General features: G+C 43.4%; 2 protein-coding genes across 7 annotated transcripts; both read right to left on the bottom strand.

Moving 5' to 3' along the window:
- Positions 1-159: 159 nt before the first annotated feature.
- med30 (mediator complex subunit 30) lies at positions 160-16,655 on the bottom strand. 2 transcript variants are annotated; one of them, XM_077009074.1, is made up of 6 exons: positions 16,516-16,655; positions 16,258-16,421; positions 15,902-16,128; positions 15,391-15,549; positions 11,652-11,759; positions 160-847 (listed from the first exon to the last, which is right to left on the bottom strand). In XM_077009074.1, exons 3-6 carry the CDS (start codon positions 16,070-16,072, stop codon positions 752-754), a joined length of 534 nt encoding a protein of 177 aa, XP_076865189.1. In that variant the 5' UTR covers positions 16,073-16,128; positions 16,258-16,421; positions 16,516-16,655; the 3' UTR covers positions 160-751. The 2 variants fall into 2 exon arrangements, with proteins under 2 accessions (XP_076865189.1, XP_076865190.1); XM_077009075.1 differs by having other exon boundaries at positions 11,652-11,756; positions 16,258-16,604.
- A 372-nt stretch (positions 16,656-17,027) lies between these two features.
- On the bottom strand, positions 17,028-22,073 carry LOC143517012 (proton-coupled zinc antiporter SLC30A8-like). Of its 5 annotated transcripts, none has more exons than XM_077009070.1 (9): positions 21,907-22,073; positions 21,009-21,124; positions 20,381-20,532; positions 20,116-20,262; positions 19,884-20,037; positions 19,456-19,705; positions 19,194-19,299; positions 18,919-19,053; positions 17,030-18,838 (listed from the first exon to the last, which is right to left on the bottom strand). In XM_077009070.1, exons 2-9 carry the CDS (start codon positions 21,080-21,082, stop codon positions 18,693-18,695), a joined length of 1,164 nt encoding a protein of 387 aa, XP_076865185.1. In that variant the 5' UTR covers positions 21,083-21,124; positions 21,907-22,073; the 3' UTR covers positions 17,030-18,692. The 5 variants fall into 5 exon arrangements, with proteins under 5 accessions (XP_076865187.1, XP_076865185.1, XP_076865184.1 ...); XM_077009069.1 differs by lacking the exon at positions 21,907-22,073 and adding an exon at positions 21,320-21,853; XM_077009071.1 differs by lacking the exon at positions 21,907-22,073 and adding an exon at positions 21,652-21,853.
- Between the last annotated feature and the right edge of the window lie 370 nt (positions 22,074-22,443).

The raw sequence follows: 22,443 nt of genomic DNA, 5'->3' as shown, positions 1-22,443 counted from the left end.
GGCATTTTTAAACTTCCTCTGTGCTTGGTGCTGTTTTATTATGAAGACCTTTTAAAAGCAATGTGAATTTTCCTGACCCTATACTTGGTAACTAAATGCCGTCCAACAAAGATCACCGATTTAGTCTCCATTAGATCAAGAGACAGAGAGAGGCACACGTTTAGTTTGGCGCTTTGTCCAATCTTGACATAGTTCCTTTATTGTGATTACTGGCAAACCATCTAAAAGCAAAGCTGTTTTCATTTTGAACCATAAACATCAAGCAAAACATATAAATATGAAAAACCTTAGAACAAAATTAACTGAAAGATCAAATTATCCATTAACAGCTGCCTAATCGTTTCTAAAACAAGTCACATTAAAACATCACTGATATTTGTATTCATGCCACATCCTTCTTGAACTGCAAGTTAAACATTACACAGTCAAAGCAACACTAATTTCTAAATATTTGGAATACAACTCGGACAGAAATCCATCACAAATAAGAACGTCGCATTTTCAAGGCGATACCCAGGGCAACCAAAGGGGGGCGCCTTCCTGGCCGTGAGGAAGGGAGCGTTTACCCTCGTCTCTCCGTCTCTTCTCCTTCCTGCTGCTCCCTGGCAACCTTTCATCTCAGCGCCACGCTCCTCTGCTCTCTTTACTGCGTCATGCTCAGTGAAAACGGACATCTCGTTAATGCAGCTGGTGTAGACGATAGTCTCCCTTGCATATACAAGTCATTTTGTGTCCGTGTGAGTATATGTGCTTAGCTCCTTACAGCCAGCATAGAGTTAATCTCCCAGATGAGGTTTCTGAGCTGGTCCATTATCTGCTTCAGCTGCTGGTTCTTCTGTTTCAGTTTCTGTAATATAAACGACAAATTATTTTTAAGACTTATCTGTTACCACATAATGTGATCCAGTGAAAGAAAGAAAAACATCTTAAGTTAGCATTTGCATGAAACAGGACAGATGGAAAAGATGTACGCTAAATTAATTCCCATGTTTTCAAGGAGAAGACAAAGGAGAAAGCAAATTATGTTCGATTTTAGCCTAAACAGCACAGTAAATGCAGAGCAGCACACTTGAGCTAAGGTGCTTCCACACTTGTTTAAGTGCCTTGTGCAACCTCACTGAGGTGCAGGCGCCATCCAAACAAAGGGTATGAGGTTTAGTCCCAGGTGCTGAATACACATTCAGATTTAGATGAAAGTCTTATCAGTGCATAGTCATTTACCCTGAACCCCCATGTCCACCTGGTTTAAGGTCACTTACCCAAAGCACTTCTACAAAACAGTGAAACGGTCCAGTCTAAATGCCCTAATATGTGATGTATTTCAGGAAAATCTGATCCACTTCCAAAATGGCTCACTGACTGCCCGTCTGTTGGGTGGAGAGTGCGGCCTTTTGGTCCACATTGAAAACACAGCTGAACGGGGTGTTAAAACGTACAAAAAAAATGATGCGTAGCATTGAAGTCCACCCTGACACTTAAACGTACATGACAATATGCAGTTTTTATATTCCTGTAACTATTCATGCTGATCAGACATTGGAGAAGAAGCAGAAGACCTTTACAGTTCCTGCACGTCATCTGCTATGAAGAACAAAAGCCAAACTTCTTCAGCCTCAGCGAGCCTCATTACTATAAAGCTGAAAATGAGGTGCTCTTTTTAAGGTGCGACATTTACATTTATTCATCTGGCAGCCACCTCCACTTTTATCCAAAGCCAATTACAACAAAGATAAAACACACATAACACATGCACATTGTTGATACAGGAGTCAGTTCTGCTACAAGTGTGATGCGGTTTCCAAAAACTGGAACATACTGGATCAACTGGGATTTGCCAAGACCTTAATTATGATGCAGTTAGCTATGCAATTCCGTAGATACTTCTTCCTGTTTCAAGTTTACTAATGTGGTAAACTTTAGGCCACCTGTGAGTTCACGTACATGCATTTCATAATGTCTCTAAGAGTCAGATAGGCGCTCGATAAGGGCAGCGTCGGGAGCCTGGAACACAGGCGAGGTCGTTAGCTTCGCTTTTACTCAGGATAAGCTGAGAGTAAGAAAACGTTGATATTCGGGCTGGATTACTTAGTCACCAAAGCTGGTGCTACACTGAACACATCTGAATTCGCTTGTCCTTCACCCACCCTTCCATCCTCCTAAACTCAACACGAGATCAAAGAAGCCGTACTCGATTATGCGTGAAGGAGGAACACTTTTTGATCAAATACAGACTTATTAAAACTCTGTCACTCGAGGCTGCCAGGTCTTAGCTGCCCTCTAGGGTTTAAGCCCCAGACTCTCGGTCCAGCATACAGACCATTTTGGAGGAGAAAAATGGCACCAGAAAATCAGCAAGGAAAATAAGGAGAAAAAAGCTTCTTTGTCAAATTCATAAAACAATAGTGCCTAATAATGTAACATATTTCATTCACATTTGAATATTTCAACATATTTCAACCTATAATTTAAAGAGAAAATTATATTTTTTCTAAATTTTAGACCCCACTACTATTTTAGTTTCCCAAAGTACCATTTACAGAATGGAGAATATACATTTTCCCCACTCATTCCCTTCAAGCTCAGGTCTTCTACCAGAGGTGTGGGCGCTTGAGGGTCTTAGCCATTCCTAGGATCCCTTTCACCTCTGCACTGATGTTTCTGTACGTTATTCCCGCCACTTGGTTGTGGTGTTCCATGCATGATCTGTCTGCACGTTGCATCATGGATTGGTAGATCAACATTGGTAGATCCCAGCATCTGAGCTGGTGCACAGAGCTTGTTCCTATGCTGTCTTTCAACACCAGCCTTTTGCAGTCATTGGTATGATTTCTCCATATCAGGCACCAGCCACTAGATGTTGGACATGTAATATATTAATAATGTCACTAAACTAGCTAGAAAGGATCGGTTGGTATATCGGTTGGCCATTCTTCCTCACTGCAGATGTCTACTGTCTCTTCCAAGAGATGTAATCACCTTTACGTTGGAGAAACAATGAAAAGTCCGGTTCTTTGTTATGTGGAACATATTTGGACTATCAGAATGAAGGATTTGTCATTTTCATAGCATTTTAAAACCAACAAATGCTGCATTAATGGTGTATCCTTTTGCAAAACAAGTTGTTGCTATGGTAGCAATGAACAAAGAGTACTTCAATAAATCAATCCACACACAATGAACTTTGGAACCCTAGTGGACTGATTGGTGTAATTTAAACTTCTATCAGTTTGAACTAGTTTCACCTCCTCAAACGTCTGAAGTATTTTTCACAGCCGATGAGGGACCCGTCTGCAACCTACAAACCTCTAACCACAATAACACTAAACCAGCAGCTCTCTCATGTACTTGTTACAAAAAAACAGAAATGTTAAAAGATGTTACTCAAGTCAAGTTAAATTTATTTAACACATATATAACACATGTTGTCACAAAGCAACTTTCAAATTGAATGGGTCCAGATCCCTAATGAGCAAGCCAGAGGCAACAGTGGCAAGGAAAAGCTCCCTATGATGGTGGGGATTAGGAAGAAACCTCGGGAGGACCAAGACTCAAAAGAGAACCCATGCTCCCTTTTGGAAAAAAAAAAGTCTGTATTTGTAAAGTCACAGAGAACTTATGTTAAAATGCTAAATTATCGTCAAAACGATTATAGAAAATACAGCTGCAAGTGCAATTTCCATGGTCAAGCACAAGCCCTACATGTCGGCCAAAAACCGGCTAGGTCTGCCATACAACATTACAGGTGCATCTCAATAAATTAGAATATCATCAAAAAGTTGATTTATTTCAGTAATTCATTATATATTCATGACAAACAGAGAACCATTTCAAGTGTTTATTTCTGTTAATATTGATGATTATGGCTTAAGCCAATGAAAATCCAAAATCATTATCTCAGAAAATTAGAATATTACATAAGACAAAGTGAAAAAATGATTTTTAATTCATAAATGTTGGTCTACTGAAAAGTATACTCAGGTCAGGGGCTCCTTGTGCACGAATTACTGCATCAATGCTACATTGACCTACACCAGCAGACACGGCTCCCCCAAACCACCACTGATTGTGGAAACTTCACATTAGACCTTGGACTGTGTGTCTCTGCACTCTTCCTCCAGACTCCAGGACCTTGATTTCCAAATGAAATGCAAAATTTACTTTAATCTGAAAACAACACCGATGTAGGTCCACTGTCTTATATCAAGACTAAAGTATACAAGATATGCGTTTCACTTTTTTTTCACTTTACTGAAATAAATACACTTTGATTATATTCTAATTTATTGAGACACCCCTGTACAGTTCAATGGTTCTGTTATTACTAGGACTGGTCAAATCTGAAGCACATGGTCATGGAGAAACAGTATAATGCATGTTATTACAGACCACCTTTATACTGGATTGATAAAATTGCAGTCTGTAAAGATTAATTTGAATCAGAGTAATAGTGTACAACTGCTGTTTAAGTACATAAGGTCAATTTTAGTGACATAATACAGTAGGCTGGTCTTTTAATTCTTAAATCAATGAGATAGTTTGGTTTATTTAAACATTTGGCTCCACCTTGCAAACGTTTCAAGCTGTGTGAAATACATGGAGTTTATAAACTGATGATGCACTGCAGTGCCATGTGCTGATCAGAGTCAAGACTGAAAAGCATCATGTCAAATATGTGCATAATGGTTTATGTTCTGACTCACTATTGCTGACTTCTGGCCATTTACATAAAACAAAGGTCCTATGAAAAGAAGTTAACTGTATACTGTTATTACCTGCCAGTGTCCTAACTGACAAAGAAACTTTGCAGGCAACATCAGATTATCATTACATGTATGTCTGTAAATTTGTTTTGACGTGTCCTACTTTTCCTGACTTCTGCCCCTTTAGGTGTGAAAATTAAATATAAAGTAGTGTTACAGAAATACACAGTAGACTCTCTCAAAGTCATAAGTGGCTCACATTGTGCAGACAGGATCAGGCTATCATTACATGTACGTTCAGTGTGAACTATGCTTCCTGACTTCTGTCCAGTTAGGTATTTAAACATAAGGCTTATAATTAAATGCAAAATAGGAAAATGTACACTGTGTATTTAATGATAAGCCTTACTTCTTATGATTAAATGCAAAATAGATGTACACCTATAGCTATACACCGTGTACAGTTACCTATTTTGCATTTAATCATAAGCCTTGCGTTTCAATATGTAAATGGTGAGCAACTTATTTCACACTTTGCAGTTTTCTCCATAATGTTTTGGTTACATAGATTTGCCCATACGCCCATTTTGGTCAAAATTAGATAAACTATGATATAGTTTCAGCTATATGACTCAGTGATACTAGTGTCAATTTAGACAATGCGTTGCTAAGTTGTTAAGACTCCTGCAAGGAAACATTTGAATCCAGATTTATGTTCCTAAGAGACATACTTATTTTAAAGGTACCCTCATCATAGCCAAATGTTTTTCATCTTTACAGAATTGCAGAGAATTCTAAAGCATTTAAGTTTCGATGTGACTGGTCAATTTTAAGCTTGTCATATGCCTCGTGAAAGCTAATGGGCCAATGTGATCACAATTTTTGACATATTGGTTCATCCTTAATTTACCTTGGCTAGCTCAGTGATGCAGCAGGCAAAGTGCCTGTCGATGTGGGTATGCTGGGATATGTTTTTCTATCATTTATAGCAAACCCCTACGGACACTCATTCAGCAAAACAGGCCACCCTGCAGTCACAGGTCTAACCTGGCTGTGACGTTTAATCAAAATAAAATGATGTGTTCAAGAGATTTAGCCGTTTATGGAAAATATGCGCTTATCCAGAAGGGTTCATTTGTATATGGTGACCATATTGTTTTGGAACGTCAAAAAGTTTTTTATAATAATTTGTATTCTGACTCTTGTGAATATTTTGACACCAAGATTGTTGTGATCAAATGAAAAACCTTGGACTAGTTAGCAAATGTAGATTTGCCTATGTCTTACAGTGAGCGAGGTAATGTGCAGTTCTATAGCGCCACCAACAGGCCAAAGAAGGTCCTTTTACTTGCCACCTTTGGTGTTTCTAAGCCTTACGGTCTTTGCTGCACAATGTATTTTAGCTGAGAAAAAAGAAAAAGAAACCTGACAATTATAATAAGGTCCAAGCACCACATGCTTGAACCCTAATTATACGGTACAGTGTAAAATTTCACCCTCAGAGTATTGTAAAGTCCAGGCTGCCAAATTTCTTGTAGAAAACACAGTGTGCCATTTAATAAAAGCATCCTAGAGCATTTAGAAATGTTGGGTGGTGGGGAGGGGTTGCTCCCTGGTACTGCTGAACTGACCCAGTTGAGCAACATTGAATCCCCCCCCCCCCCCTCCATAACTATGAACTAGTAAAGCGGCAGTGTCAAACTGATTCAAATGAAGAGCATGGTCTATTACTGTACAGCAGCAGTGTCAAACTGATTCAAATGAAGAGCATGGTCTATTACTGTACAGCAGCAGTGTCAAACTGATAGTTCATTAAGCTTTTCAGTACTGCCTGCCATTTGAATCAGTGTGCCAGACTAACATTAATACATGAGGGGAAGTGCATTAGCCCTGTATAGCCATACTGAGTGTTCTTCTATTAGAAGTTTATCTCTTCATACAATTTTCACTAGACTGGAAGGCTAGATAAAAACATCACTGTAGATTTCCAAGGAAGATTTTTTTTTCTTATTTCACATATCATTTGAGGTATTCTCACAATGAATCAGATGTCCCCAAAAGGGCAGCGGCCATCGATAAACCATGCCAATGTTAGACAGGCTGCATCAATCCTGAGAGCTGCCAAATGTACAAAGATGTAGAAATGTATATTTCTACGAACACCATTTGATCTAGCAGCACGGTGGCGATAGACTCTTTCAACCACGGACAACCCCATTCACAGATCTGGGCCTACAGTCCTAAATACTTTATACTAATTACTACTAAATGTTCCTTTTTAGATCATGGTGTATGGGCCAGGCTTTAGTACTCAGAACAATCAATGAGCATGGTCCAGCTTAATGGCCTCACTTGGTGATTGTGAACAGCTTGGAAAACATCCACACAGAGCAGGATGAAATATTGGGAGTTGCCCTGCAACTGAACAGAGAAACTCATCTTCACAATGTGAAGCGGGAGCTGCTGAGATTTTAGGGGCACACAACCTCATTCGTTCAACTGCTCCTGGTGGTAACTTTCTCCCAGATAAAGTACTTTCTTTTAGATAAAAGGAAAATGGAGGCTTCATAATGCAAGTTACTTCACCCTGAATTCCACTTGGCCGATCCGCCTTGTCACCAGAAACTTAAGTCTCCGCTTCATTCCATCAGAAGGAGAGGGAATTACAAACCCAAGTGTCTGGGAGAGGTGAAGGGATTCAGTGTCTCCTCACTCTCCTTCAGGACACCACACTGCCTCTGCTGTGGTGGAGAAATGAGACAGTGAAGGATCTCAGACCAGAAATCCCTCAGATAATTCACAAAGCTGAGACCAGTCGATGAGGACTATGGAAGTTATAATGAAATTGGAGTTTACATTGAAATAAAGAGAGCCTGCCCATTACCTCCAGCCAAGGGTGGACGCCATCAACATGTGATAAATGAACGTGGTTACTCCGCTAGTAACTCAACGCTACGGCAGAATGACCACAGTCCAGCACGGTGAAAGGGACAGACGGCTCCAGCTGCATGCGGTCACATGCTGGGCATCGCCGTCATCAATTACACCTGATCAATAACCGCCCTCTGGTGGAATGACAGCACTGCCCACCACGAGCAGAAGAGCACACCCCAGGTTTAGACCAAAAAGATCAAAACAAAGACCATATGTTTGCGAGGCCGGTGGACACGCGTCTCTGGAAGACTGCAGGGATGTCATTCCTGGCCCCGCCCACACCTGCCAGTCATGTCTTTGTTTTCGTGTTCCGTGTGCTTGTGTCAGTTGTTCAAGCCTCGTCATTTGTAACTCTGGCCCTCATTGTTGGTGTCTGGTCTATTCCCCTTGCAAGCTTGTGTATACATACCCTGTGTTTTCAGTTCGTCTTCGCTGGTCTTTGTTCGTTTCCGCAGCTCAGTTCAATCTCCGTCTTTATTATCTTTTGTTTTGTTGTGTTGGAAACGTCTCACCCTGTTGTGTGTGTTAGTCGTTGGTCTGTCTCTGATGTACCTGGCGTTATGACCCCTGACCTTTTGCGTCTCCAGGGGGAAGCGGAGGCCCGCGGCGAGAGCGTGCGGTGTGCTGTGTCAGTGTCACAGAGCCGCCACTGAGCCACGCTGCATTCCCCAACATTTTTCAATCAAGCTCTTTCGCTTCTCACCCCCCCCGTCTGCCCGCCATATCGATCTCACCGCTCTTGGTTACTTTGTTTTGCAGCAGCTATATATCAGAATGCAGGTATATGGCCTCTCATGTGCTGGGCGTACAACAAATGGTAAAACAATACCACTGTGTACTACAACAGAGTGCCTAACAAAGGCACAAAGCAATATGTGGAGGTTTGATGGCCATCTATGAAGCTAAAACCGCCAGTTTGACTGGTTTAGTAGCTAAAAAATTCCCATGGATGCAAAAGCTTAGTTGTCAGTCTTGTCCCCACACCTCTGCTGCTTTTGTGCTGCTTTCAAAAGATGAGAACCACAGATCAAACCGATACATAATCCCCAGGTTGAAAGTCTCATCTGTTCTTAAAATCAACGTTTAGGAGCAGAGCTAAGGAGTGGGGATCGTTGGAGCCCTTGGAGCAAAGCGCTCCACCCCACTGCAGCCAAGGTGCAGAGCGTTGAGGGGAAGGGCTCCACCCACACCACAGAATCAGGGTGGAGAAAGGAGGAGAGGAACAGTGGGAACAGGAGAGGCAGGACTGACTGCATATCCAACTGGCAAAATAGGACTGGGCAAGCAGGAAACTCCTTCTGTAGTTTCTAAATCACTTCTAAAATAAGCTATAGTGAACCCATAGCCTTATTAATGAGCTGGTGTCACTTCTAAATGTCCATAAATGAGATAACCACAGCAATTTAGTCCAGAAAAAAAAAGAAATAAGGCCCTGAACCAGTCAGTGGTGCTTAGTTACATGTGCTGACTTGGAGCAGATGCACGACTACAAGAGTGCGTCTCCTTTAAAGGAGAACCAACCAGCTCCTTCATCTCACGCCTGACTGGCAGGAGCTTACAACCACCCAGCCTGAGCACGGCTCCGCCGATGATGTGAGACAGAGACGGAGCAGCGGATCTCCGCGAAAGGGAGAGCCTCACACTAATTCCACTTTTAAGTCTCATCTGAGAGAGAGAGGTTACTTTGGCTTATCTTCGGTTATAGGAAAGGGGGTAATACATGGAGCGACTTTGATGGTGAAGAAAGATCTGCTCTAAACGCAAATTATATTCTGTGAGGCCATATGCACGGGTTAGGTTGTTTTAGCTCATGTAATGTGGAGCAATCAAAAATTTGATAAGGCTCAATATGCAATTTAACAAATGATGTGATTAACATGAAAGATTGTGTTGAACAGATTCTGATAACGTAGGCAAAATCTGAGGAACTATTACCAGCTTTACTGGAAATGAAGATGTCAATGTGAAAGAGGTTCACCGTCATGCAGCTAAGGGCCAGCATATTTAAAAGAGAAAGAAATAATTCCTATCTGAAAAACCTTCCTCTGCCAGCACTGCTGAGAAAACCAGACCTCCAGTGACCTCAGCTGATCCTGAGATAAGCAGGAGGTTGAATAATTGCTTTCCTCTTAATTGTTTTTAGCCTGTGAAGACCATAATGATACACCAAATACATAACAGATATACATCTTTAGCCTAAAGTGCTGTGTTCTAATTCCAAGGCATCACACCCCCCCTCCGCCCCCCGTGTCCTGTAATTTGCCCACTCACCCACTGCACACCAAACAAATCAAACAAACACAAAACAAACAAACAACACCTCCATTCAGCAAGCCCACTCTAATGGGTGACACACGATCCTTCTAATCACGTGGAGATTGGTTGCACCTGTGAGCGGCCTGTTACTATGAGGAAAGTGCACATGTTTGTGAGCACTCGCGTTTGGAGCAAGATAAGCCGGGGTCTCATTACAGCCGTGTGTGTGTGTGTGTGCGCGCCTGCGTGCGTTTATCAGGAGAGCCTGCAGACTCCCAGCCACAGCACCGTTCTGGTGATAACACCCCACCCGTGACCACCACTCATTACTGCTCATGATGAGGGCCCTGCTTAAAATTACAAACAATCTCTCCCATAATATCTCACTTTCTCATTTGAATAAAGAGGACAGACACGGTAATTAACGGTGTATTTAAAAAAAAAAGAAGCAGGCGGAAGAAGAGGGATGGTGCGGGAGAATGAGGAGTGGAGAGGAGCCCAGAGGAGCATGGGAGAATTAATAAGAGCCGTGATCTCTCCAAGGCCTCCTTAATGGCCTGTGACAGGAATTTATTCACATTTAGTGCAGTATTAAATCAAGGCAGCCCGCCGCCAACACAGCCATAGCAGCCCCACACGGCACAGGGCCGCTGGGACACGCCCACACCGCCTGGGGACACGCCCACACCGCCTGGGGCCGAGCGTGAGTGATGGGGGGGAGGGGGGTCTGCTGTCTCCGAGCCCAGGTGCTGATATAAACGGTCATGTGAGGTCTGTTAGGGAGCCGCTCTCGCTCACACGGGCACCAGCGTTGGTGTGCGGCCTTCCGCAAGGCCGCTCCTGCGTTAACCTGTACATTAACATGGAGGTGATTGGAGACAAGGCACGAGACTCACGCTCGCGATCACACTTGAGATCACACTCGCGAGACTAAACATGATGAAGCAAATGCACAGCACAGATGGTTCCCCACTTGACGTGGGCAATGTGAACCTCCCCAACATGTATACACCCATGCACCCACCTGGGACATGGATGTATGTGTATGTGTGTGTGTGTGTGTGTGTGTGTGTGTGTGTGTGTGTGTGTGTGACACAGACGAAGGCCACCCAGAATCCCACTCATATTTCAGGCACTCCCTGACAAACAGCAATTACCTCAATTGACAGATAAGGAGAGAGCCATTGTTTCAGAGCCGGGCTGAGCCACAGGGCCTCCCTACCTCCACCACACAGCCTACTGCCAAGACTGAACTCTCAGTCTTCAGTCATGGCTTCCCACATCCAGAACCAGAATCTAGATTATCTTGACAACATTTTGCCAGTAAATTAGTGTACAGAGCCATACAGGTTTAGCTAACAGGACAATTAGGGAAGCATCCAACCATAACCAGGGTTCAGCGGGGCGGCTAACATCTGCTCCCCACACTACGCAGTCCTGAAGCATGGACATCACAGCTGGACACAGCTCGCCTGCCCGGTGGCCTGCCTTAGCTCCCTCCACAGTCTCAACACAGCACTGGGTTTCTCGTCATTCTCTGTGGCAAACGTCATTTTAAAACACGCCACAGCAGAACGCGAGGTCAGCATGACTCACAAACACTGAGGGCTCTTGTGCGATGTCTGGGTACTCGGAGACGAGCACAAACAAGTGCCTGGACAATTATCATTTAAGCTGGACTTGAGTGTGCAGTGAACATGCATGTAGCTTCAGAAGACTTTCAAGAGCACCAGCAGCTGTGGAAGGAGACGCTGCACTGACCTGGTTCACCTCCAGCACCTCTCTCCTCTCCTCGCTGGCCGACCTGGCCTGGCCGCCCCCGCGCTCCACCTGTCTGGAGCCGTCGTCCTCCACGTACGGGATGAGCTGCTACAGCAGAGTGGAACAGAGACGTCAGGACACAAATCACTCACACCTGGCGCACTTACACGTCTACCGCTGCCACATCAATATCATCTTGTGTTACATGGTACAAAATGTAAAGCCAGTTTGGTGAGGAATAATTCCTTGACATCATCATCATCAGTCCCTTCCTGCAGGTTATTTCAGGACGGGCAGATATAAACGGACTCATCAATATAGACACACCATATTTTTTTGTTTTAGAGGAGCTTCGTTCCTTAGATTGGTGACGAACGTTTCTTTGCACGTTTTAACAACCTAGTTTAGCGTGCTGAATGTTTTAAGACAACATGAGTTTATAATTTCCTCATCCAGATGTGGGGAGAAACCTAAATAACAGAGAACTCAAAGAGACTGTAATACTTTGTTCCATTGCTATAAGTTCTACGTGTTAGGCCTGTTACCCATGGCAGCCTTAGTTTGGAAGTGGTTTCCAACTGGCAACTGTATCATAAACATGAGATCTGGGAAACTACTGAGTCCGGTTCAAGTTTAAATCCACTTCAGCTGTCATTCATATTAATGGTCAACCGATCCTCAACAGCCAAGGATGTCAATCTTGAAAGAGCAGGAAGACTGATGGCAGATATATGATGAAATCATGGGGGTTTATTTTGCCTATTATAAAATACAACAACTTAATCATAACAACATTGCCGAGACACAAAATTGCTAAACTTAAATGAATATTTAACACTGCTACCTGCCTAAGATGATGTGCAACTCTTGCTATACAGTCATTTAAAATGTAAGTCACCAAGTCATCAGGTTCTGTTACGTCTTGTCTTTTCTTTATTAAGACGCTAGACTATATTGTTTAAGTGTACATGTACCCTTCGTTCCAGCACTTTTCCTTGAATAGAAACAGATGGTGAAAAGTCCTCTCGACACCAGATTTTTTCCCCATTTCTACAATAACCAGGCTTACAGCTTTCAGCATCTGACAGACATCTCGCTTTGCTTGGAAATTACAGGGAAAAATACCGGCATTAACATTAGGATGAAAGACGTTTGCATGTTGCTTTGTACGTCCCACTTAGTCAGTTCAAAACACCACCAAGTGCTTATCTGGTCTTTCCACTATTTTGCCTGCTATGGTACATAATAATTCATCTTCTCAAATACGGCAACCAGAGACCTTCAACAGCTTTGAATTCAGTCACAACATGTCCACACTGCTCCACCCATCCCCTTCCCTCCATCACTGCTGCACCCAAAGTGGCTCTTTCAGCCACTTCTACGTCAGTCTCCTAATGCTTCACTGTTTTTGTAAACAGTCCCATGAAATGACCTTGACGAATTTCCTGTACTGCCAGTGCTGACGGCCACCTCAGCTTACATCACACTGACACCTGCTGGCACAGAGCATCAAAGATGGTGCCACCCAGCACCGACACAGGGGTCCATAACCACACTGGGCATTTTGAAGCCGTCCTTCCACTTTGGTCTAAATCCAGCCTTAACCAACAGAGGGCGCCGTTTTGTGAACCTCTGAACTGGCACCTGACTGCTCACCCTGTAGACAAGGACAAGTCAGTAATCATCTTCCATCACATCAGTTCAAGCACGACAGGGTTTACAGCTGCCAGGTAAGCCCATATTTAGCATTTATGATGAGCACAGTAATGACACACATTTCACTCAGTCAGAGTGTGGACCTCAGATGAAAACTCTAAACTCTACACTACCCTAAAGACAAGCTGCAAAGCCAGCACACAAGGCAGTTTCCACTTTTGCCCATTACGAACCCGTCAAAGTGATCTTTGCACATGCTTCTCAGCCAGAAATTGGTGTCTGACGCGCTGCCCTAGGTCCTTGGCCCCTGACAGGATGGCAGGTTTATCGAGTCACCGCAGCAAACCAAAAGCGTCTGATTGGCAAAGCAGAGGCAGAAGGAACTTAAGCCTGTAGCCGGAAAGGGAATGAACCTGCACCTGCTGGCCATGACGAACTCCAGTCAAGGGCAGAAAACCCAGCGGGCCTCTCTCCCCCCCGAGCCCGTATGGAGCTTTCACGGCAGGAGCTGGCAGAGTTGGAGGCAGCTCAGGGAGGAAATAATGAAGCAGCACTGGGTTAGTCATAGTTTGCACAGTGAGGGATGGACGCGGTTTGCCGCTTGACAGAAAAGAACGACTTGGTGAGGTCCGCTCTGGTATTTTACTTCCAGGGAAAGAAAATGGATGAGGGGGGAAAGTGGAGTGGTAAATGAAATGACATTGGCTTTTTTTTTTTTTTGGCCGTGCAGGAAATTCCAGAGTGCAGCTCGCTGTGGAAAATGCTGACGTGAGCACCTTTACCAGCTGTTCGGTCCAAAGAGCTGCGGCTAATTACTCCCGTGATGAGGTAATGCTGCCTTCCCCATTAGCCCACTTCCCGTCAGGAGAGAGAGCTCCAAAAGACGAAGCACCTCAAGTCAAAGCAGCTCAGGCCTGGCCAGGCCTTGTAGAACAACACAGAAGAACAGGGCCCTCCAGTGGGCAAGATGGGTACAGACATCTAAACACACTGTTCATAATTATCTTTCAATACAGGCCCTAATGCTTTTCATTTGGAGAGGTTCCCAGAAATCTATTCCATACTCCTTCTATGTAAAACAATATGCATTTTTTAAAAAGGTTTGTGAGCGTGATGCTTGTAAAAGCCAAGGACGGCCGACATTCAAAGGCCAAACAATTCAATAGAACCTAATAGGAATCGGACGCTTGCAAAGGCAAGTAAGGTTAATATAGCACTAATGGCAGTAGTACGATTTCCTATACATTGAGGAAATATACAAATCACACTGTATTTTAGGTTAACACCATGTTCATCTGACCTGATGTGCTTTAGTCTGTTGTCACTGATGAATTAACACCAATAAAAAAACAAATAAACAGAAAATAAAACTAATTAAAAAAGAAGAAGAATGCTCTGCTTTAAAGCCCAGACAACAACATTAATCAAGAGAACAAGTAGGACACAGAAGAATTACTAAAAAAAACCCTCCTCTCCTGTAAGATCTTTAAATCTTGTGTGTGTGCTAGGTGTACGACACTTATGAGAGAAGCACAAGTGTCTGAAGAACAGAGGAATTAAGACATTCTCCATCAGCTACTGTAAACCCAACAGTATGAACAACTGCACTTTTAAATGTATAAGCTTAAGGCATGCAAGTCGTTTTGCCCATGTTTTGCCCATTTAACTTTATCTGTGGATTAAACTTAGAAATTCAACTGCACATAAATTACTGAAAGCCAGAAAACTCCTGTGTTAATCACAGCATGTATCCATCTGTTTGGATTTAACTAATTTTGCAAGACAAACCCCATGATATCATGCAGCTAACCATCAAGGACAGAGGTGTTCTGATCCCAGTGCTCAAGGTCTATGAGCTACAGATCCACCTCCCCAGACCTGGGAGCCAGGTGTGATGACAAAGTGGCCAACCAGTTACAATTAATCATTTAAACATCTTCAAAAGGATTAGAAGATCCAGACCCAGATTTACATTTGAGGTCCAGACTTGAACACAACTGGCCTAAGGCATGTACACGGTGTACGCTACCAACATCCCCCGTTTCTACGGTGATCCAGTGCGGTGTGAAAGGTGGGTAGTAACCTCGGGTGGTATGGGGTCCAGACCAGCACAGTTCTCACTGCATTTGTCGTAGACAAGGCGCAGTTTGCGGAAGAGGACGGACAGCATGCGTAGGTGTTCCTGCAGCTTCCCCAGACGGTCCTGGTGGGTGTTGGGGTGGTATGTCACCCCATTGGGCAGCTGAGAACGTGGGGGGGCAAAAACAACAGATCAGGGACAACAGCAACAGGACATGGTATGAGTGTCAATATAAACCAAAACCTTGATGCAAATGTAACTTGAACCCCATTTTCATTACTGATGAGAAGACCATGCTGTACGTTTACTTAAAGGGGAAAGCGGTGCCTTTAATGATCGTTTCTCATTTTTTGTTGTTGACTTTTTTTATCAGATAAGTCTGGGTTGCTGTTATTTTCATGATTTCAACACCAATTATATCTGTGTTTTTCCTGGAAATCACGTGTATGGCCAAAAACAAATACATACTTCTGCTTGTCTAAATCCCGACTGTCGTGAGTTTAACAGTGCTCACCTGCATGTTTCTAAGCAGCTGAAAGATCTCCATCGTCCTCAAGACAATGTCCTGCACGGTCTCCTGTCCAATGCGACATAACGAGGCCGTGTTCACATCCCGTGCTGCCTGCGCCTGCTGCTGCTGCTGCTGCTGTTGCCCGGGGAACGGGGCGAGTGGCGGGGTTGTCATGGGGACAAAGGGGCGGGGTCACTTCGGCAGGTGTGACTCGGTGCGCGGTGGCATGACTAGAACAAAGATAAACGGGGATTAACGGGGGAAAAGTCCCGATCAATCGATCACACTAGCTAGCCAACGGGCTGTAGCGGTAGCCCAGGTTACTATCTAGCGCATACGTGTGAGTTACAGCCGCTTACGTGTGTGGTGTTGTGCCGAGTGCAGTCCAGTTGCCAAGCGTCGTGGTGTACCGCGTCAGCTAGCAACGGTTGTCAGTCACACGTCGCACCGCAACCGAAGAGCCATACAACTCCCTGCAGCTGACGCACCTGGCTACGCCTTGACGGCTAATTGGACAGCAAAGCTACAACACGTCAACACAATTCGTCGATTAAACAGTCGTGTGATCCGACATTTCGGCCAACGGTCTACGTAACGTTTGCCACACTGGCGGTTACCTTTAACGCTCACTAGACAGAGCTAGTTGTGTTGTTGTTGACGAGACGTCATTCTCCTGCGTCTCGTCAACTCCGCCGTACTCGCGCCAGTCATCGCGAGAGTTTGACAGTACCGTAAAACATCGAAAGAGAGCCCACCTGTAAATAAAAACTAGTCTTGGTTGGGGTTTCTTCTTTTTCCTGTTAATATTTTAAGCAGTGTTGTAACGTGGAATAAATTAAGCTAAAAGGCGGTGGGCATTCCACGAATTTTAAAACTCCTCTCATTTCACTTTACAGTAACAAGTATACAAGTGTATACTTACACAGTCTAGTGCGACATCTAGCGCTGTTGTCTGTTACTCCCCTTATTTATATAAATTCAAAAACTTGGTGCGTTACAAGTACGAAAAAAAAAGCTTTTTAGAAACACGCAGAGCACTGGATTATACCATGCTTTGATCATCATGTGAAAGTATTTTTTATGCCTAAATGAATGAGAACCTAAAAATGTAAACCATATTTTTAATAGCAAATGGATAGAATTTACATTTGACTACATACCTGACAAGAAGTACGATTAATTGTGGAATTAAGGTCAAAACAGGTATCAGTGATATTGATCCTTAACATTACATTAACATGATTATAACAAAGTTTATCATCAATTTGGCCTATTTCAAACCAATCAAATTTACAAAAGGCACACATTTTCACAGTGCAAATTACTGCTTCCTGCTAATCAGGGAAATCATTTATGAAATCATTTATGAATCTGGTCATCATTTATGAATCTAGGATCCATAACTCTTGTAGAGGCAATCGGTACATTTAAAAAGCGTTCAATGCATGTCCTCTGGGTAAACTAGCAGACTGGAAATTACCCTATGCACAAAGCAAGGAATTGTTTATGTTGTTTGATTAGCCTCATCCTGTGAACAGTAAGAGGATTAAAACAACAAAGGCGTTAGAGGCAAAGACCGATATGGCAGGGAGGGAGGGTGGATTGAGGGGCTCCATGCTCTAAGTACAATGAGAATTCCTTTTGAGTATTTCATAAAGATGCATCAAGAGGTGAGAGATAAGGGAGCTCAGTGTGTGTGTGTGTGTGTGTGTGTGTTTTGGGTGGCAGTGTTGTCCAGAGAAGAGACAAACAAGGGGGTAAGTATGTCATTGTAAAGTCTGTTGATAACTTCATAGGTTTGAGGATTTTGCTATCTTTACCAACACTAGCAAAGAAAAAACTTTTGGAAAACAATGTGTTGGAATGTGACCCCCCCATCAGATGCTTATAACTTGGGGACAGTCCTTTGGTGGCCTGGAGGTGTCTCTGCAGTCCCTGATCAGATGTCAAGGTACATTCCCAACGCTCTGCACGCTTTGTCCCATATACTTTACAATATCTTCAGTACTAATAAGGTCCACTACACTATGATCCAACCAAATCATAATATTCAATTCTTGTTTAATGTTCTAGAAGGCAATTGGAGCCATGACTTCACCTAAAGAGAAATGGGTGAGAGAGAGAGAGAGAGAGAGAGAGAGAGAGAGAGAGAGAGAGACATATATATTGGAAAGGTCTTAGGAATGAAGGTTCATGAAATCCCCAGGGACCTAAACAGAGCCAATGAATCACAGTGCCAGACCTGCTATCACACACGGGGACTCCCAAGGTCAGAGAGAAGTGCTAGCATTAAACCAGCATCAACGTGAGCTACAAGACAATGACCGACAGTGTTCTTGTTGCCTGGCAACACTTAGCCCTCAGAGTGGCTGAGAGAAATAGATAGGTGGAAAGATATCTTATGTACCCCCTCAGGGCTTTTTAATTTATGCTAACATATATGAATAGGCAACACAAAGCTACATATGGAAGCATAATGTGCCAAAAAAACAGCTACTAACTTATTCCAAATAGAGTTATATGGTTCTACACCACTAGAAATACACAGTAACTTTAAAATCAGGATAAGACACCAACCCAACACCCCCATCCCCAATCTTTTCTTCTTTAACCAAGGACTGTCGAGTGACCTGGGAATGGATTTGCCACTGATAAACACACACAAGGAACAGGGAGGAAGATCTAGTTTATAGCAGACAAATGAATAGTCATATTGACTGATAAACATGACAGCAAGTCATTCACTACACTGGCCTCTGGCAGTTCTTGGTCTGGCCTTTGGGGGCAGGAAGTATTAGCGTTGGGGTTCCTGACAGAGGTGACACTCCGGCCTCTGGTCAGCCTGCTTCTCCAGCTGGATGGTGACTGAGTGGAAGCTGTAGGTGGTGAAGCAGAACTGGGTGATCTCTCTGAGCACGGCATGTTGCTCCACACTGTCATCTGAGGAAACAGATAAAATTACAGGGTGGACAAAGTTACAGCTTTACAGCTCCAACCACAGACAATGCTCACAGTCTCACCTGTAGCCACATGGGCAGTGAGGACCACCTGGTTCATGGTCAGGGCCCAGATGTGCAGGTTGTGTACAGCTTTCACTCCCTTAATGGACAGAAGACGTTCCCTCACCTCTCCATAGGCCACACCCACTGGAGTTCCTGCACAACACAGGTAATACATTGTAAAATCGTTTTGATCACATATGGTTATAAATTCACTGGTATAATCACAAAGGAGGGATTTGAGGCCTCTTTGAGAATGAAGCACACATTCTTAAACATCTTTATGATGGTAATACCTTCCATTAAGACCACCAATATGTCTCTCATGATGGTCATCGTGGTGCCCAGGACAAACAGGGAGAAAAGGAATGTGCAGATAGGATCTGCAATCTTGTACTCGGGCTGCAAAGAGGCAGTGGTCAGGACATTAGCTCTGCCTTGGAGTGGACTATAATCTCTTCATATGCAGATATGAAGATACAAATGTTGTACACCAACATTCAGAGGTGTTTGGAATTAAATGTGTGGCCGATGTCCATCAACAACACACCCTCTTACCCTGAAGAAGATTATAAGTGCGCTAACAAGCACACTGACGCTCTGCAGAAGGTCTCCGATCACATGCACAAAGGCAGCCCTGACACTGGCATTACCCTGTTGCTTCTTGCCTGCCTCTGGATCATGGTGGTCACTGTCTGTGTTAGTGTGGCTGTGAGAATTCTTCCTCCCATGGCTGTGGCCATGACCGTGGGAGTCAAGACCACCATGAGAGTGACCATGGCCTGACTGGTGCAAGGTAAGTGCCATTCTGCACATGAAAGGAAAGAGAGACAGAGTGAGAGAGAGAGGGAGAGAGAGAGAGAGGGATAAACAGGAGGACAGAGAGACAAAGCAAGACTGAGTGGCATTATAGCTCACTCAAAGCAGCATTAAGAGAACACTTGTGTTGCAAAGGGATTTTTACCACACTGGTTCCCATCACTCACATGATGTTGGCCAACACAGCACAGCCAGAGGTGATGAGCATGACGGTGCCCTCAATCTCATAATCTTCATGAATAAGCCGTTCCACAGCCAGATAAACCAACACACCGGTCACCAGCCAGATGGTGAAGACAGACAGAAGAGCTCCAAGGATCTCTGAGAAGTCACAATATTTCTCATAATACATTCTTTAAATAATGACGATAATGGCGGTGACCATGATTGATGTCTCACCTGCGCGGTGCCAGCCATAGCTGAGTGTGTGTGTGGCAGGTTTGGACGACAGCCACAGGGAAAATAGGCTGATGCTGAAACTGGTAAAGTCCACAAGCAGGTGGGCCGCATCCGTCATCACTGCCAGACTACCAGCAAAGTACCCACCTGTTCACACAACCATACAAAATCACCTAATGGCTGCTGTACATCTCCTTACATCTGCAGTAAATGACAGAGATCAATCCCAATTCCTTGTCGGAGCCAAAAACTGCAGCAAGCATACCCAAGATCTCTCCCACCGTGAAGACCAGACAAACCATCGAGACGATGTAGAGACGTCTCCTGGCCAGTTGTTTCTCTCTCTGCCTGTTTTCAAGGGCCTGGTTGCTGTCATGACAGTGCTTGCTATCCTGCTCTGCCTCATCAGTGAATATACTAGAAAGAAGTAAAAGCAGAACACGTAAAACATACTGCTGCGGTTATATAATTGTAGGCATAGGAATGAGAGTCGTTCTCGCGTTTCTCTTCGGGTTCTCAAACTCGCCATTTTAAACTGCAAGTTCACTTTTTGGTTTCATCTTGCCTTGAGACTGTGAAAGTTTGTTTCAAGCTTAATTTTTATGTTCTTTCAGCATTTCGTGACGGAACGTCGTAGGGGCTGCGGGTCGCGTGACGTCCCTTGTGTGACGTCGAAGGGTCAACCCGCAAAGTTTGCGCACCGCTTACAAGTGCAACAGAATCGTGTGGAAAACAGACTTAAAATCGCTTAAAATGTCAAATAACTAAAAATAATAATTAGAGATTTCATACAGAAAATTGGCAGGGCACAGTAACGAGAAAAGACCCAACTGCTCGTTTGATTGTTAGGCTATTTGTGTAAACGTAAAACAAATTTAAATTTAGTACTTTACCTCCCCTGGATGTCGGTGAGCATAATGTCAGCGTTGTCCATAAGTAAAGGTGTTTTTTCCTGACGGTTTATCATGGCTGCAATTCCAATTCCGTTTTGGCCACTTGGAACAGTTAACTATTTTTTTTAATTAAAGATTAATTATTGTCAAATGAAATCAGGGAGACGATGCAAATGTTAATTTGTTCCTTGATAACTTTAGAAATGCTAACATAAAACAAAAATGCATACGCGTAAATATATATCCTATATGTTAATGCATTTCTAAGTCTCTCGCTTCTTCACTGGCAGCATCTTAAGAAGGTACCTGACCTCAGTAAGCAACTCTTTTGTAGCCTTGTGACTTGCAACCGTGCGCAAATTTAACACCTGCTCATAGCACTAGGGCTTCACCCAGGTAGAAAACACAACGCTAGCAAAATCGGTAGGCTACATCTTGTAGACCGACATCAGATTAGAAAGAAATACACAATTTTAGGTCTGCAGTTGTGCTGAAACTACCTGAAACCGAAACTGAATTGAACTTTTTTCATATTCAGACATGGCTGTTTTGATGTTTTAGTTCACTAAAATGTCTAAGTAAACCATGAGTAAATTATTCATCTATCTACAATAAATGTGCCATCAAATAGCCTTATAAATACGGTATCTTCAGTGATGAGTCTTTCTTCCTCCGCCTAACTCTCAGTACCAAACAGTGTCTTGAGGAACAGTGGACGTTTTAGTCGGAAACCGTGTTGATGGTATCTGGATGTGAAGTTCACCACGTCCTGGTTGAGTTTTGTTTTGGTTTTTTTTTGTAGTCTTTTTTAACATAGACGTGCTTTCACTGCAAATACTAATTATGTGGTCCAAACAAAAAAAAACAACATGTTTTTCAATTGCTGAGTGACACTGACTTAGGAGGACGGGTAAATATCCGGCTACCCTAAGAACTGTCCTGGGTGAACATGTGCCTGAAAGGCCGGTCACGGCGGGTGCTCTCGGCTCTCCTCTTCCTGCAGTTGATGCAGTCCGAGCAGGGACTGTGGCTTGGGGCGGGGTGTCCTCTCAACTGACTGCCATTTCTCATGGGTGTGATGGCGGAACAAACTTCTGCTGGTTATCCAGAGAGCAGAGTGCCTTGCAGACTGAATGCGTATCTGTTTGTGGAATATTTAAATGACCATTGAAGCAACATAATTTTAATTCATACTATTGGTTGACAAAGTCTCTAGCACGTATTGTTTGATATTATTTGTTGTTACACTACTAGACACTTCTATGTATCAGCACTGACTCCTCCCTTTCAACAGTATTCTAGTTCTCTAATCCACTGTACTGGCTAGGATATGTTCTATGATTAAATACCAAGCAATCCCAAGTAAGTCACTCCAAATAAGAGCATCTGATAAATGCTGCAAATGTAAATATTAATGTAAATCTAAATATAAAAG

This window comes from Brachyhypopomus gauderio, chromosome 6 (assembly GCF_052324685.1).
Source record: "Brachyhypopomus gauderio isolate BG-103 chromosome 6, BGAUD_0.2, whole genome shotgun sequence".
Taxonomy (NCBI): domain Eukaryota; kingdom Metazoa; phylum Chordata; class Actinopteri; order Gymnotiformes; family Hypopomidae; genus Brachyhypopomus; species Brachyhypopomus gauderio.
Note: the sequence above shows the minus strand (reverse complement) of the source record. Positions and strands in the feature narration are given on the sequence as shown.

Excerpts from the sequence above, each read along its gene's own strand:
- med30 (XM_077009074.1), bottom strand. The coding sequence starts at position 16,072 with ATGACAACCCCGCCACTCGCCCCGTTCCCCGGGCAACAGCAGCAGCAG. Across the intron at positions 11,760-15,390 it reads TGGACCCCATACCACCCGAG|CAGCTCATCCCGTACGTGGA; the intron begins GTTACTACCCAC and ends ACTCTGCTGTAG. Across the intron at positions 848-11,651 it reads AGGTGCTGGAGGTGAACCAG|AAACTGAAACAGAAGAACCA; the intron begins GTCAGTGCAGCG and ends TTTATATTACAG.
- LOC143517012 (XM_077009070.1), bottom strand. The coding sequence starts at position 21,082 with ATGATAAACCGTCAGGAAAAAACACCTTTACTTATGGACAACGCTGAC. Across the intron at positions 19,054-19,193 it reads ATTGGTGGTCTTAATGGAAG|GAACTCCAGTGGGTGTGGCC; the intron begins GTATTACCATCA and ends TGTGTTGTGCAG. Across the intron at positions 18,839-18,918 it reads CACTGCCCATGTGGCTACAG|ATGACAGTGTGGAGCAACAT; the intron begins GTGAGACTGTGA and ends CTGTTTCCTCAG.